Genomic DNA, 16949 nt, shown 5'->3' on the forward strand with positions numbered 1-16949 from the left:
CGATTAGATATTCGTGTTAAAAAGCAAAGTTAACTGCTGTATTTAAGATGTGTCTGCTGAATATATGTTTGCTACAGCTTGTGAATATAAGTAACTGCACTTCTTGTCACTCTCGACAACCTGCTTTTATCCTTGTGAGGACTGTACTTTGTCCTGGATCCAAAATGACTTAAATCATGTAGAGACTGGGCTCTGTTCAGTTCCTCCCAACAGGTAACTGTTTCCTACATGTGCCTGAAGAACTTCATGGTAGAGGTCATCTCTGTCCACATAAACTGCATATGTGCAAAGACATAATAAGACAGAAACCAGACATTTAAAAAAAATCTGGACCAAAACTCTTTGGAAGAATTCTGCAACAGTAAGAAATGACTAACGTTGAAGGGGAAAAAAGCTTTTTTTAAAAAGTTTATTGTGTCAAAATTGTTGATTGGGGATTCCCTATAATGCAGTCTTAATGTCCCGATAATCAGCATAATTGCAGTTGATGAAGATGACAGCTCAAACTAAGATTGCTGCTGAGCTGCTAGGAGGACAAATATCTTTTTTCTTTTTTAGAGGAATGAGGCTCTTCAGACACTCTAATCAGCAGTTAAAATATACATTAGACGCAGCAATGATGCCATAAAACATTTTGCATATAACTTTCCCTCCAGACTCTTAGATAATCAGCAGCGTAAAATAAAGGCTGTAGCTGGGGTCTGGCGGGTTCACCCAACACCACAGGCCGTCTTACACACACACTGTCCTTTCTCTGGTTGCTAAATTGGGACACACTGGCCTAATTGCTATTATTACAGCCCTGTGAGCAGGAAACAATGTGTTACAGTGAAACAACAGGCATTCCTGCAATCCTGCTCCGTCTGGCAGCAGCAGCAACATTTCCATTCGGGAAAAAGACGAGGCCAACGAGAAGAGACCAGTGTGTGTGGGAGGGAGAGGGTGAGTGTGTTTAAATTAAAAAAAAAAAAAAAGAAGAAGAAGAGAGGAATGGAGAGAGAAAAGGAAAAAGAGGCAGAACGGATCCTGATGGAAGACAGAGGGGGAGACGGATGAGGGAGGGGATGACTGGTATCAAAGGACTTCTGGGTTGGGAAACATTCCTTTCCTGACATGACACAAAGTGATTAAAGTGTGTGTGTGTGTGTGTGCGTGCGCGCGCCAACGTCTATGTGACATGACAAAAAAAGATTAAAGATTCTTTAAATGTGTGTGTCGAAGATTGATGTATAGACAGGGAAGCGGAGCCAGACAGAATGTGCGTATGGGAGAAATGACACCAAGGAGGATTAAAGATTTTGTTTTTGCGCACTTTAACGCTTTTAAGTCCCTAATGGATAGAGACATGGGGATCGAGAGAGGAGGGGTGAGGCACAGGAGAGGGCCGGAGAGAGGGACCATGTGGGTGCTGGAGTTGGAGGAGGAAAGAAAAGAAGAAGAAAAAAAAGGAAAAGAAAGCCAGAGTCGGGGTACAGGAGAGGGACGAGTACTGAAAAAACAGACGGGGAGAGTTCAGAAGGGGATGAAAAGATGAAAAACAAAGAATGACATCAGAACATCAGACGTGATTCAGAGCGATCGTGACACCAAAGGGGTATGAACACACCAACGCAGCCATATTTCAAAGTGCACTTTTGAGGATTGTTATCTTTTATAGCAGTCCCTCAGAGGAGCTGAATCTTGCTCATCATCACAACACGATATCACTTCAAAAATCACTTCAAACATCCGCCTCTTCCTCCACTTCTTCTGTGCGCTTCAGGTTGAATCAAAGTGTCAAGTGAAAGAACGAAAGGCGCCGATGACAAAAATGTTTGCCAAAATAAAGTGTCTAAAAATACAAGAACCAGCAGTGCGCGGGAGTGTCGAGGTGATCAAGCATATGTATCTCTTCACATTTTGAATAAACTCAAAGGCTACAAAGCATCAAAGCTGCCCGTTGCTCTGCATGTGTGTGTATGTGTGAGAGCGCTGGTGTGTTTGTGTGTGTGTGTCGAGATCAAAGCAAGGCCTGTATTAACCCCATGTGCCAGTCTGGGAAAAATCAAGCCCAGCTGGGGTCAAGGACAGTGGAGAGGGGGGGAACAAGTGCGAGCAGAAGCGAGGGAAGAAGGGAGAACGGGAATGTAGCGAGGCTTTGAAGAGCAGAGGAGGACCAGCTGATATATTTTATGTCCATGTTGAAGAAAAAAAAAAAGGTTTTGTAGTCGTTTTCTGCAGTTTCACAGTGATGAAGTTTGTTCGGTTTAATTCAGCCGTTTTATTACTGAGTATTATTACTTAGAAGCTCTATCAAGGTAATCGAAGGACAGTGTGAGGAGTCGTACCTGGAAAAGCGTAGCTGAAGGGTCATCCAGAATAGTTTTTGGAGGGGTAATGACTGAAAAAGGAATAAGAAAAATGGTCAAAATGATAAACTGTGAATAAAAGTCTATAATACAACATATACAGGAAAGTTAATGCTGACAAATGAATGAAAAACAAATGGACGCGGCACAGAGACTTAAGATTTTACAAAACAACAGGAGCAACTTTTAACTTAAAAAAAAAAAAAAAAAAAATGCTTTACAAAAAAAAATCAAATTCACATTTGATCTGTAATCTGGAAACATGGCAGAAAAACTGATACAGTTTCAAAGCTTTGTGTGTAGGCAGCACATATCAAGGCTAAAACTGGTTGTTCCTGTTATTTTTACAAGTGGAGTTAAATAAAAATAAAACAAAACAATGGTAAAAATAAAGCAGGTGATATTGCTGATAATTTTAAGGTTGATCATTTTGGGATGAGGTGAAACTGGAGATTAAAACCATGGGTGTGTCGCCAACAAATCTCCAACGACTGTGTGATGTTATGTCGATATGGACCAAAAATCAAAAATGTTTCCAGCATCTCTCTGAATATCTGTGCCACGAAGAACGGAGGCACCTCTGAAGGCAAAAGGGGTTCGACTCAGTACAAGGTGTACCTAATAAAATGTCTCTTAAATGCTTACTCTATAAGGAAAAAAAAGGTTTTGCTTTGGATAGCTGTCACCAAACCTCACTTTCAGTAACCTCATACATCTTAAACTCGCTCAAATGTACCTGCACATAGTTTAAATAAAAAAAGCGACATTATCAGTAAAATCTAACTGAAGAAAATCCAAATCCAGGCAATTCAAATGAAAACAATTCAAACTGATAATTTGGATCCAAAACGTTTGTAGAAAATTCCTCCTTTTTCAGGCTCATAGAAAAGTTGGCCTCATTGCATGTAGATCTCTAGAAATTTTGAGTTTATCAGCATTTTTGCAGTTTTGGTCAAAATTCTAAGTGTTAATTTTGCATTTATTTGACACTAGAGGAAGTTGAATTAAGCCAGTCATCAGACTTGAGGTTTTTCAGGTGATTTCAATGTGCTTGTAATTATAATCAGAACTATTATCCTATCTGATTTGGAATAAACCAGAAGCAGAAACTGATGCTGCAACATGGTCAGACCTTCACAGGATGAAGATGACAATCCGGGGAAATGTAACGATACTTACACAGGTAGAAACTGAGCTGAGGGTCCTCCAAGTGACTCCTTACAAAGTGCCTCAGAGCATCAACTGGACACAAGACACAAACAAGGACACAGATTACCAGCTGAAGCACAAACTGGGCTGTGTGCAGCTACATCGGTCTCTGTGTGGACTGTAATTCATTTGTCAGAAGGAATTTCCCTGCAATTTGTTGTTCTGCTGGTTGTCGTGTTGCTTTCGGGCTGAGGTGCATCTCATCGCTGGAATTACAGACCTGTCTCATTCTTTCAGTCTGTCACTGTGGTGTGGCTACAGTCGTAAATGTGGTGAGGGAGCCGCAAGTAGCTTTCACATTGCAGCCATACCTGTGGCTAGCCAGCTGAAATGAACACTCTCCATACTGCATGCGCGCACACACATGGAGGCACACACAAACACACACCTGTCTCTAGAGGCCTGAAGAAGCCCTGTAGAACATATCTGTCTGGAAACTGGACCCTCAGGACCACCTGGAGATGCAGAGTGGGCTATTTATAGTCTGTATGTTTTAAACGTACATATATTAAAATGATATTATGCGTACGAGCTTACTTTGGGATATCTATCCATCTTCTCCTTTATCTGTGATTCTCTCAGAGATTTAGTCATAAGCGGAGCCTCCTCCAAAAACTTCCTGAGGAATGAGAGACAGAGAGAGACACACACACACAGAGTTACAATGAAATGAGCTGAGAAATAAAAAGCAGGTTGTTTAACCCACAATGAGTAAGATGTGCAAAGAAAAAAAAAGAATCACTGTTTCTTTCCTACCCCTACTCGTGTGTGGCCGTTGTGGTGTGTGTGTGTGTGTGTGTGTGTGTGTGTGTGTGTGTGCGCGTGTTACAGGCAAATTGCTTTGGTCGGCTTAATTCCACCCTTGGTAATTGCAGTCATTGACATGGCAGTAGCCATGAGGCAGCCATGTCAGTGCAGACAGAGATTAAAGGATGCGAGCGGTGAGGTCTCAACCTGACGGTGTTTGGTCGATGGCTGGAAGATAAACGTCTACACGAAACAGAACTACTAATTGCTCCCAGCGTGCCATATTTAGAAGCTTTTGTAGTGTTTGTGTGTTGTCTTATAAATGAGAACATGTTTGCAAACACACACGATGTCTCAACAGCTGTGGTCTGCTGACGCCACATCCAGAGATTGCAGAATAAACTTGAACGCATCTGTTTTGAAGAAGCGCTCATAAATGACTAAAAACTTCAAACTGGTCATAAATTTTAAAAAATAAACAAGTAAAAATACAGAAATGCACACAGTGATGCCCAGCATTCTCCCTGCCTATGGCCTCTCATCACTGCTAGGCTATTTTTGCAATTAAGGGTTATACATGGACAAAACACCGCAGGACCGAATGCCAAACTGACTAATTATCTGTTCCAAACAGCGCAGAAACACATCGGATCCAGACGCGTTTCTGCAGCAACAAGTTATTTGTGCTAAATACTGCACCCAGTCACTCAACCATTTCCTCCTTCCCCACCTCTCGCTCTTCAGCTGGGCAAAGCGCTTCCGCACATCATCCACGGTCACTTCAAAGAACTCGTCGGGCAGATCCCCGTAGTCCTCAGACTGATGGGATGTGGAGTCCAGGTGGTAGATGAGAGGCTCCCTCTCCACTGGCTGCAGACAGAGGGAGATATAAGAGTGTCCGTAACAATATTTGGATCTCAAGTGTCCAAATTTTAGCTTTATTGATCACAGCAGAAATCTTGTTTACTTCTCACGATCCCTATTCACTTTTCGACCACGGTAGAATTCTGCCCTTCCCTGAGCCTGGTTCTGTTGAACATCTCTTCGTGTTAAAAGAAAGTTCTTCTTCCCCACCATCGCCAAATGCTGCTCCTCCTAAGTGATCGTCTGAGTTTTCTCTTAAATGTATTCAGAATTTACTGCACAACATTGCATAAATTTTAATGTGCCTTGAATTTAAAGGTTTCTTTAGACAAACTGAATACAGCTGCCTGGGGCTCAGGAGGTAGAGAGGGTCATCTACCAATCAGAAGGTTAGCGGTTCGATCCCCTGCTTCTCCACATGGTGAAGAGCACGTGGGCATTGGATGGTATGTATGAAAGCTGACAACCACTGACCAATAAACATCTACAAACAATTTCTGTACACATTATTTTGAGGTAAAGCCTGTAGCTTCTTATAAATCAAATGCAGGTTTTAGTCCTAGTGGCCACTAAAATTACTCTTGGCTTTCTCCACAATCATTCAGATAAGAGTTTCAAAATAAAATAAAACAGCTTCTGGGTGTCTAGACTTAAACGTACAGTTCGTTTACCCTGGTCTGAATCATTTGATAAGATTGTAAATTCAAACTCAAACCAAGGGAACTCCAAGCAAACCAAAATGCATCACTACAAACCACGTGGGGATATTAGCCCATTTATTGGCCAAATGGGTTTGGGGAGCAACAAAAGTAAATACAGGAAGAAGGTGCTGCCTTCTGGACCAGTGGGGAAGATTAATAATTTACGTTGATTTCACAGCTAGTTGCTAACCTTGGCACATCTATAGTGTCTTGCTGCATTTCAGAGTAGCAAGCATAGATTGGTACGGTAGGTTTCTCAAAGGGTCTCAGTGTGGGTGATTTACTGTGTTCAATCCTGCACAAAGCTGGAAAACCAAACAGAGTTCAATTTAAACTGACTAAACACTGCAGATATGAAAACACTGTTAATTTATGAAGGAGTTGGAAATCCACAAGCAGAGAAATTGGTCATCTGAAATAAAGAGGTTACAGAACAAACTCACCTCTAAGAACTCCTCCGCATCACCCATACTATCATGCTGCACCTTGGTAGTGGTTTTACACTGAAAGGAGCAGAAAAGGTCCAGTTTCACCAATTACTGATCAGATCAGGACTGTAAACATTCAATCTAAAAAGGACAATTCTTGAAGCCCACAAAAAAAATGCCCTCAATAAGCAACATAATCGGATTTGAGGTGGTAAGTTTTCATAAATGTGCAAACACATGGCTTTAACAGAAAACATCAATATGAGCTTCAGATTTCTCAGCTTTTATCTTTCATTGTCTTTATATTTTTGTGAGCTTGTGGTTTATGTTGAAAACTGGTTAATGGCAGCATAAGGGCCAAGAAGACACACTAGCTAATAACAAAAAATATCTAGTGCATACACCTGGCAGGCCGAGTAAACTCAGGGTTTGGCTGACCTTTGTGCTTGAACCGTGGTTGGATTTGGCTTTCTTGGCTTTGGGTGACTCAACAGCAGCGGTCAGCGCTGACAGAGATGAGGATGATGAGGAAGAGAGGGAACGTGCAACTCCTCCAGCTGGACCACCGAGGCGCTGACCACCTCCGGAGAAAGGAATGAAAGGAGCTGAAGAAGTAGGAGATGATGGGTGGCAGTTTAGTCCTGATGGCCCAGCTTTTTCACCATCGTCCTCTGGTGTTTGACTTCCTGTGGGAGGGTCTTTAGGTCGAACGGCATCCTGGAGGTTTGGAGCGTCTTCTTGTTGAATGGGTAGTGTGATTGTAGAAGTGGCAGAAGATGGCAGAGTTGGGGTTTCCGCCGGCTTATCTGGGCTTGGCACATCTGTTGCTGACATTTCTGGAACCGATGGAGCGGGATCCGGCTGCGGGGATGAACTGGGTGTGGTTTCCATGGCAATGGGCGTAGTTGGCATAGCGGGTGTATCCATTTCAGCTTTTTCTTCTGGGTTTTTTTCCTTTTTGAGTAAAAACCTTAAACATAAATCATAAATACAGGGTTTTAATACAGGGTGATTTTTTGATTTTTTAAAAAAAAAAAAAAAGGTTAAATGTAGTTCTTTCCCCTTCAACATAATCTCCTTGGTTCCACTACGGACCAAACCTAAAGCTCCTACTACATTTGAATTACTCCCATTCTGTAATGGGAGAATGGGAGTAATTCAATTTCCCCATAGACCTCAAAACTCCCACCAGTATCGACTTTTGTGTTAGGGTTAGCTATTCATCGCTGCTGATTGATATTTCTTTGTCTATGAGCCAGAGAACAAAAAGCAGTTTGCAGTGTCCACATAAGGTGCACTGGGCGTGTAGTTGTCTTATGCCGAGATGTCAGTGTGCTCTCAGGCCATCTTTTTAAAATTTTACATTTAAAAAGTGTTTGCATCCGTAAATAAGTCCACGTCTGTACAAGTGACATCAATTGCATCATCAGATAATGAATGTTTGGCTTAGTGTGGACATCCACAAGCCTTTTTTGTGACTGCACCGACGGATCTGTGGTGTAACTATACTATAACGTTCCAACAACAAATTTGCCCATTAGGGAGACTTGTGATAGAATGTGTTATAACGGAAACAACTAGTGGCTGATAGCATCGCCAACCAAGTACAGACTTTGCTATACTGTGTTGGGCACCACTGATTTGTGAAGATATCTACTGGAACATACTGAGGCATCTGACAGAAAATAGGGTGATTTGTGGCACGCACCATCTTGCACCTGTTCACAGTACACTGAAAACATTTGAGTTTTTTGGCCGAGACATTCAGGTAGCCCTATTTGACTGTCTAAGACATCTTCCTTTTCTTCAAACACAGAGAAGGAGATGTAGCACTGCCAGTGGTTTAGAAGGGACTTCTAGGGAGTGACCAAATGTAGCAGGTGGGGCTAAATCGGCAGATGCAGTTTATTGCTGCAAAAGGAGACCATCTTGAAGGACACTTTTCTGCTTGTCACAGCTGCAGTCATCTTGTAGACTCTCTATATATATGATGTTTTAAATACATAATTAATAAAGTCACACCCACAAAATGCATGAAGCATGAAAACTAGCAGCCTACCTGACAATGGCACTCCCTCCGGTAAGACCTAGAGACTTCAAAGAGGCCTTCTTTAGTTCTTCTTCGCCACTCACCTGCACATCCACAGACATGCACATGTGGACAAGCAGCTGTGTTATCATAAAATTCACTTTCATCTCCTGAGAAAGGGAGAGTTAAAAGACCGCTGCATACCTCATCTCTCATGTAAACACACACAGGAGTGGATCCTGAGTCGGATAGCTCCAACACACTGGTGACGTTGAGATGACATGCACGCACACACAGAGACACACACACAGAGATTAAAAATTGTCCAAATGATTTTCATTTGCTTTAAACAAAACCCACAAGTGGTTTTCCTGGTTGAGGATAATAAGCTTGGTGATTTTACAATAAAACCTCATGCAATGCAGTGGCACACTATCAGCATGTGTAAACCATGTGTGCACAATCCCGTGTAGTACCTAATTGAACCATAAATGTTTTACTATTGTTCTCTTCAATTCTGAATATCAAAGCTTTCCTCTGTGCTTCATAACATTCCTTGAGCTTTTTACGTTGCCGCGGAGCTAACATTCATTTCATGGAAGCATGACTTGCTTGGAAAAGTATCAACAAATGCAGTGATGTCATTTAATGGAGTGGAGATGAGGGCTGGACGGATGCGTGAGCACCTGGGACCGCACAGCTGGAACTACTGAGCAACAGCTGCATGTGTGTGCGGGCGTGTGTGTTAGAATGAAGCTTAAACTTCAGTAGAGGAGTGGTGAGAAGAAGGAATGTTATCCTGGCGTGCTTTCATTGTGACAATCTTCACGCTATGGAAGATGGATGAAATGCAGTGTTGAGTCCATTAATCTCTTCGTGTAACACCATGACCAAAGTTTACTTTCTTTCATGTCTACAGTTCCAGTTTTATTTTTCAATTCTTTTTTAAAAATATTACACTTACAAACCTATGGAAGCCCGTTTCCGCCACTAAAAAAAAAAAAAAGCTAGTATCCATAACTCGAAATTTCGAGTTATTTTCTCGAAATTTCGAGTTAGCTCTGCCAATCAAAAATATACGTGAATGAGGTCGCTTTCTTGTTACCCGGAAGCATATGGCGCAGGACCGCGTACTCAAAAACGGATCCCAACAAATTAAAGTATGTTTGCTGATAGTAACACCATGTGATTCAGCTAATAACACAGGGATTTCATCATTTGTGAAGCCAGGCTGAAAACACTCAGCAATCTGTGCATTCACGACTGGATGTAATACCGGTAGCTTAGCTGTAGCATTTGTAGCTGAGGGCTTCAGCTTCCGGGTAACATGGAAATGACGTCATTCACGTAGATTACTGATTGGCAGCGCTAACTCGAAATTTCGAGTTGCTTTTCTCAAAATTTTGAGTTAATATGTCGAAATTTCGAGATATGGATACTTTTTTTTTTTTTGTGGCGGAAATGGGCTTCCATACAAACCAGACTTTCCAATATAGTAAAAATCTTTCCAAGACATCGATGTACCGATCGAAATAGCGATACCGATCAAAGGATTACTCTTTTTACGCATTCCTCTGGTATTTTTTTTAGAAATGTATTTTTCAGACTATAAGGTGCACTTAAAATCATTTCTTTTTTTTTGCAAAAATCGACAGGGCGCCTTATAATCTGGTGAGACTTTTGTATGAATTCTGGTTGTGCTTACTGACCTCGAACTAATTTTATGTGGTACACGGTGCTCAAAAATCTGTCAAAAAATGTTTTAGTATCACTTTGGGAAGCTACGAAGCTGCAACGTCAGAGCATTACTGTAGTCAGGAGCCTCGCGGAGTAATCTGGGTCCGCTTCAGGTCCCAAAGTCAAACGAACACTGCGGCATCACTGAGAGTTAAAACTGTCTAAATTCGTTCATCTTTAATAAAATGATCAGTGTTGCTGCTTTACCAGGTGGAACAATTAAGTTTAACATCCAGGCATCCATGAAAACAGGTTTGTTTTTGGTTTTTTTTTAATTTAACAGAGTTAGAAGTTAGCAGGAAGTTAGCTCGCTAGCTTCCACCTAAACATGATATAGCATGTTCTGACAGAGATTTCCAAAAAAATTAAAAACATACAACTACGCTATAACTTCCAACATAAATGAAGAAACCTTATGTATGAAAACAGACTCGTTCATCGACAGTGTGTTTTATAATCAGGTGTGCCTTGTGGTCAGTAAAATATGGTACATTTTTACATCATCTAGTAATTCTTTTTCTATGAGTTCATCATGTAGCTCTACTTGTAGTTCCTCTATATCTTATTTTTTTCACTCTACCAGTAATTCTTTTATTTCTTTGTATTCTAATTTCTTCTATTCTTTCTTGTTCTTGTACTAGTTCTTTGTCTTCTAATTCTAGTACTTCTAATTCTTCTATTTAAGTTCTGCCAGCTTCTTCTTCTACTACTTGCTCCTCTTTCAAGTCTTCTAGTTGTTCCTGTTGTTCTAGTACTTCTTCTGATACATATTCTTGTCTTTTTCCCCTAACTCTTCTCGCAGCCCTTCCAGTCTTTTCTTCTTACAGTAATTCTTTTAGTTCTTCTCATTCTTGATCTTTTATTTCTTCTTGTTGTAGTTTCTTGCCTTCTAAATCTGATATGTGTTCTGCAACAAGTTTACCATATTCTTGCAGTTCCTCCTATTCTAAGTCTTCTTTTTGTGCAATTTTTCACTCATGAGAATACACACTTAAAGTATGGATCAATATCTAGCCCTTTCCAAAACAAACAAACAAACACACAACCACGTGAAGTGAACAGGGGTGAAAAGGGAGGCCCTGTATGCTAGAAATTCTCACAGTAACTAACAACATAAAAATCTATTTAGTCGGCATTCAACACAATTTAATTTACTTTTGAGGCCTTTTAACGGTTGTTGTTTTTTTTACAAAGACACACAGATTCTGCCCCTGTACAAATGTTCATGCACACACCTGATTTCTGGAAAATGTGTGAGCACTTCCCACAGAGTCTGTCCACAGGAGAACGAACCCTGGAGCCGAGAGCCGTCCTCCATCTGTAGTGCAATCCGCACCTGACACGTATGAAACCACAGGAACACAGATTAAGCATAAAGACCAAAGGCGCTCTTTAACCATTAACCAAATAAAAACAATAATGGAAATAAAAAGCAGGTCTAAACTATCAACATGAGACAGTCCAAAGCTCTGGTTAGCATTTGTTTCATTTATTACGGTAAGTTGGATAGTGACAGATCCAACAAAGGGCACCAGCTGGATCTGAGTAAGACACTGCTTTTATGCCCCATAAATAAAAAAGAAAGACATCAACCAAAAAGTAAGCCCACTATGCCTTTCCTTATTTTCTATTATCTTACAGTGGAGGATGAACATGTTAAACATGAATGAAGATTAAAATAAGTAGATCAGCATATATATAAGTAATGGATGTGAGCCCAGAGCACAAGATTCAAACTGCTCTAAATGCTCAGTTTGACCAAGGTTTTCCTACATTAGGATCCGCATGATGTCGGTGAAAGTGGACATCCTCAAGCACAGCAGTCCCAGCTAACTACAGTTTAGATCTTGTGTTTCTAGGCAGCAGCCAATCAGAAGAAAGTTGGCTTTAAACACCTATAACAGCTCGTCTTGGATGGAGGATGAACAGAGCCTGCATCCAGCCACAGGTTAAGATAAATAAGGATTATTTTGGACTATCCATCATGCATAGCTACTCTAACAGCCCAAGAATAAAACTAAGGAGGAGGAAATAAGCACAATGAGGCCCCTTTAAACACATAATTATCACAGTACGATTTTCTTTAAATTATTTACATAGATTTTTCTTTTGATAGAAGCTAAAAGTAATAAAATCTAAAGTACAAGCACTTCACGCTGTTGGACTCACAAACATCTCCTTAAATGCCGAAAAGGAAATGATTTTGAAAATCCCCCGCGGTGGTCATTCGTAAGTTCTTGGCTCATCAGTCTTGATACATTTAGCAGGAAGAAAATTCTTTGATAATCAAAGATGATTAAGCTGCACATGTGGGCCTACCTCAGCCTGAAAATAAGTAACATCAGACATGAGTGCAAGTCTCTGTTGCTCTTTCTCTGAGTCACTCTGCGAGTTGTTTACTCTGCAACGGTGTTGTTCGGCACAGAAAGCACGCTGCATATCAGCACACCGGGAGAGATGAAACGAGGGCTTTGGCTGTCAACGGTCAAACACGAAACACTCCCACAAACCAGTCTGCCCCAGAGGTGCCTGCATGTGTGCGTCTGTATAAAATCTGCCAGGTATCAACAGTCAACCATCCATCAAATGAACAAAAACAGCAGATCAAACCCAGCCGTGAATTTTTACGGCATGGATTATGATGCCATGATGTCATAGGAAACTACAGCTCAGCTACAACAAAGTGTTTTGTTGGATAGGAATCAGAGAGAGAGCAGTGACAGAGAATTCAGGCATTTCCAGGTACGGACAATAAAGAAACCCACACACAGGGCTGACTGACCCACACATGAGGCTACTTAAGGCTATTCAAACATGATCATGAGTGGGACAAACAGCCCTAAGAGGACTCAAATTAATTTTATTTATTGAACAACATGCATGCCACGCAAATAGCTTATGTGACCTTTCATAACAGAAGTCTACGCATTCACCTGTTATTTAAAAAACAAATGCGCCATTCAAGCTTAACTTAATTAAACCCCACTTACATAAAACATGTAAAAAATAAAAGTGCTGGTGAGCTTCCTCTAATGGAAGGCTAAAATCTCTTTGCTGGGCACAAACACTTTTATATACAAGAAACACTCTAGTAAAGAAGTATGTTCTGAACATGTTTACCTTGGCCACTCACGGCTAAAAAGTCTGGCGAACTTTCATCGAGACAAAGTCACTTAAAATAAGTTAAGCAGATATTTTTTCACTCTGGTGTTTCAAATAACTCCCCACATAAATGACTGGAGGCATTTCAAAAAGGGATACCGAGTTGTGGTACTTCTATAAAAAAGGACTCTGGCAATGCCGATCCTGGAAATGAGCTCTTGTTCAATAATTTTTTTTATTAAGAGCATATTTTGTGTTGCAATCAGACTTGAGGTAAAAAGAATTGTTTCCACATTTTTTCTGATTCATGCACACCATGAATCTGAGAAAATAAAAAATAAAAAATAGATGCACCAAGGCTGCTTGCTTATAGGAAAAGTCGTAATCATGATAAATGTGGTCAATATTATAAAGTATGGACATTATTCACTAGATTAAGAGACACTGCGTAGATACTGGAGTTTAAAAAGTGTCTTTTTCTGGGCATTTTCTTCAATTATGAAAGATTCCTAGTTTGAGGTCAGGAGTAGACACAAACTCTTCTTTGGGGGAGCTCCAATTAAGTGCTCTTCTTTCACATGTTCACCATAAGAAACCTTAAAAGATTTACTTCCTTGATTAGATCTTTGTAGCCAAAAGTTGAACTATAGACACCCTGGTTGGGGTTAAACTAAAAGCTGAACTTTTAGGGAGAGTAAAAAACACACCACTCTAAATGAAAGCTGTGCACTTGATTTATAACAAGGAAACCAAACAAACAAACCAAAAAAAAAAAAAAAACCAAGAACAAAAAAAAAAAGCAAAAATAATTTGGTTTCCCAAAAAATAAAAAACAAAAACAAAAACGAAAATAAAAACCGAACAAACCGTGAACCCCAAGTTGCACTTTGTTTGAACTGACCTGGCTGTCAGCTATAACTTGTTTCCTCGTACTCGTCACCATTTCCAGTTTGGCGTTGTTGGGCAGGTTTGCAAACCTCCATGGCCGCGTCAGGTCAACAATAGTCCTCTGAAACCTGCCAAAAATGTTAACAGTGGAGGAGAAAGCGAGCAATTAAATGTTTCATGCGGAGTAGCTGGACAGCTGTGAAGAACGATGTATGAGCCCGAGGACTAAATTTGATCAATGCATTACAAACAGTTATCAAATTTTAATTTGATTTAATTTTTTTGACACATAATTTGTCTCGTTTCTTTTTTCCTGCAGTGACACCGATTTTTTAAATATAAGTAAACACGATATGAAAACCAAAACAGAGTTGCGTAATGTGTGAAAATCGCTTACAACATTTAACTAGCTTAACTTCTTTAACTACGTAAATATACGGATATTTCACACATTACTATCCCGCTACTGTGCAGTGCGATTGTTTATGTATTAAAGTGTATTTGGATGTAATGAAAGGCTTTTAATCTCAAGGGACAAAAACTGATTTACAGCTACGTTCATTTGCTCACTTTAAACCGTGATCTTCTGGGTCAAATCCGTGCTTCTTGCAGACTTCCTCCAGCACCTGAAGGCGGAAAATGTTACAACACGAGTTATGCCACAAAATCTCCCAAATAATCTGATTTCATCCGCACGAAAACACAAACTGATCAGTCACTGGCTAACAACTGTTAGCCCAGCAAGCTAACTCGGAGGAAAGGAATTTAGTCCGGTTCTGTAACCAAAGCGCAGAATTCAATAAGCCGTCCACCTAAGTAAAGATGAAACGCTCCTCTATAAAAGTTCACCTGCAGTAACGGCGTGTTTGGAGCCACTTTAACTGTTTGCCTTCTCCCATTGGGAGTGAGAACCGTTACAGCTGTGCCACTAGCAGCCATTGCGTGTCCTGACGTCACAGTGTTTGTTTGAATAAGCTTTATTGACTCTGTCGCAGCAACACTTAAAGGTGCAGTTCGTTCAACTTTTAAGATTTTCTTCGTCTCACCTTTATGAGCGTTATTACCAAGCAAAATAATGTAAATTATACAGACATTAAAAAAATTAAGAAGAAATAACCCCCACAATGTTCTAGCGTCCCACTGCAATAGTCAAAGAGCACTTTAAGAGACATCTGCTAGTCTCTTAAAGTGCTACAGCATGACAAAAATACTAAGAACACAACTTGCACTATATATTCATTTACTCAGCCTTACTATAGTTTAGACTGGCTAGTAGTTTATTGTCTTTTATTTTAAAAAACGTTACAGTGAAATATGTTAACACCAAATTCAGTTCGGTTTGGATTTATTCATACGGTGCATTTTTGTATTCAAAACAACCATTGTCTCAAAAAGAGCACAGAGACAGAAACATAACACATGCTATGGGAGAGAGTAGACACAATTTAATGCCATGCAGTAGTGGCATGTAAATGCATCAGGAGTGAAAAGAGTGGACTAGAGAAGAAATGGTCTATGAATTGTAAATAAAAATTTACTTACTTTACTTTACTTACATTGTGTGAAGTGTCCCAGCAGCCTGAACCTATAAAAGAATAACTAAGACGCTTTAGACTCATCTGATCCATCCCAAACGCTAAGCTTTATCAAAAAGGAAAGTTTGAAGCCGAATCTAAAAGTAGGGAGGGTGTCTGTTTCCTGAACCCAAACTGGGAGCTAACCTGATAGCTGAAGGATTTGCCTCCAACTCTGCTTTTAGAGATTGAACCGCTCTATTGGGACAGTATGATATTAGAAGGTTAACAGATGCATACAAGTGCAATTTGTAATTTTTTATTATTGGATCCCATGTTATGTACTGTGTATACTGGCAACTTACTAGAACACTTACATAAAAATAAGACCTCATTAATCATATTAATGCCAACTCTTACTTTCCCTTTTGTCAGAATAAACCAAAGGGGTTAGGGTTATTGACTAGTCTGTCTAAATCCAGCAAAAGGAATTATTTATGAATTATAAACATGATGTGAATTACATGGCATTTAGAGTCACCACATTAACCTGGGTGGACAGGGGAGACTTAAGTTTGGGAAGGTCTTTTCTACACATCCGTTTGTGTTAGAAAAAATAATTTGAGTGGGTTAACAACATCAGACTCGAATGTAAAAATAAATCTAAAACCAGGTCTATTCATTCTGTGAAAAAAAAACCTCCACAGCTTGAACTGTACAGTGTGCATCTATTCAATTCAATTCAATTCAATTCAATTTTATTTATATAGCGCCAAATCACAACATAAGTCGCCTCAAGGCGCATCAAGGCGCATCTAAAAACAATATGAAGATCATTACTCTTCCCTTGACCTTAAAAGCATAATAAGAAAACACAATCTGGCCTCATGAGAGAAGGAAATTGATCCTGTCTGTAAACTGACCACAACACAGTCACACACAGTCAATCTGCTCTCCATATGGAAAATCTAATGTACTGTATGTATGCAGTTTGAGCAACAACAATCAAGGCTGTTTTTTCTCAGCATGGATCAAATTGGATCAAAGCTGGAATAAGACGAGACAAACAACATGACAAGTGGTGCCAACAGATGGAGAGGTGTGAGGCCAGAGCTTCAGAGGCCGAACAACTGACTGATTGACTGACTGCTTCAACAGCAACATTTAAAGACAAAGTCCACCTGGGAAAGAGAGACAGGCAGACAGAAATGAATGCGCTTCTCAGTCCTAGTGGGAAATTGCCACCATCTGAACAAACAAACAAACAATCAGCTTCCTTCCTCGCTCAGCAGGACTGAAACTTCAAAACTGTCTGGATAGAGCGCAAACTTATAAAGGCATCTGCAGTGGGTTTTACATGCTGAGAGACCTTTTTTTAAGTG

General features: G+C 40.1%; 1 protein-coding gene across 1 annotated transcript in view; it reads right to left on the bottom strand.

Annotated features, from left to right (window-relative positions):
- aspscr1 (ASPSCR1 tether for SLC2A4, UBX domain containing) overlaps window positions 1-15012 on the bottom strand; it is a 22218-nt gene extending 7206 nt beyond the window's left edge. Inside the window, exons 1-13 of the mRNA XM_005735716.1 lie at window positions 14903-15012; window positions 14624-14679; window positions 14067-14181; window positions 11299-11399; window positions 8531-8588; window positions 8357-8430; window positions 6736-7267; window positions 6313-6372; window positions 5035-5174; window positions 4095-4176; window positions 3946-4012; window positions 3528-3590; window positions 2328-2380 (exon numbers count right to left, since the gene is read on the bottom strand). Of these exons, the coding sequence (XP_005735773.1) occupies window positions 2328-2380; window positions 3528-3590; window positions 3946-4012; window positions 4095-4176; window positions 5035-5174; window positions 6313-6372; window positions 6736-7267; window positions 8357-8430; window positions 8531-8588; window positions 11299-11399; window positions 14067-14181; window positions 14624-14679; window positions 14903-14992 (1491 nt within the window). The 5' untranslated portion in view covers window positions 14993-15012. The remainder of the gene's footprint in view (window positions 1-2327; window positions 2381-3527; window positions 3591-3945; window positions 4013-4094; window positions 4177-5034; window positions 5175-6312; window positions 6373-6735; window positions 7268-8356; window positions 8431-8530; window positions 8589-11298; window positions 11400-14066; window positions 14182-14623; window positions 14680-14902) is intronic.
- Window positions 15013-16949: the final 1937 nt, after the last annotated feature.

The sequence above is a fragment of the Pundamilia nyererei genome, unplaced genomic scaffold (genome assembly GCF_000239375.1).
Source record: "Pundamilia nyererei isolate P.nyererei 1_Seehausen unplaced genomic scaffold, PunNye1.0 scaffold00065, whole genome shotgun sequence".
NCBI lineage: Eukaryota > Metazoa > Chordata > Actinopteri > Cichliformes > Cichlidae > Pundamilia > Pundamilia nyererei.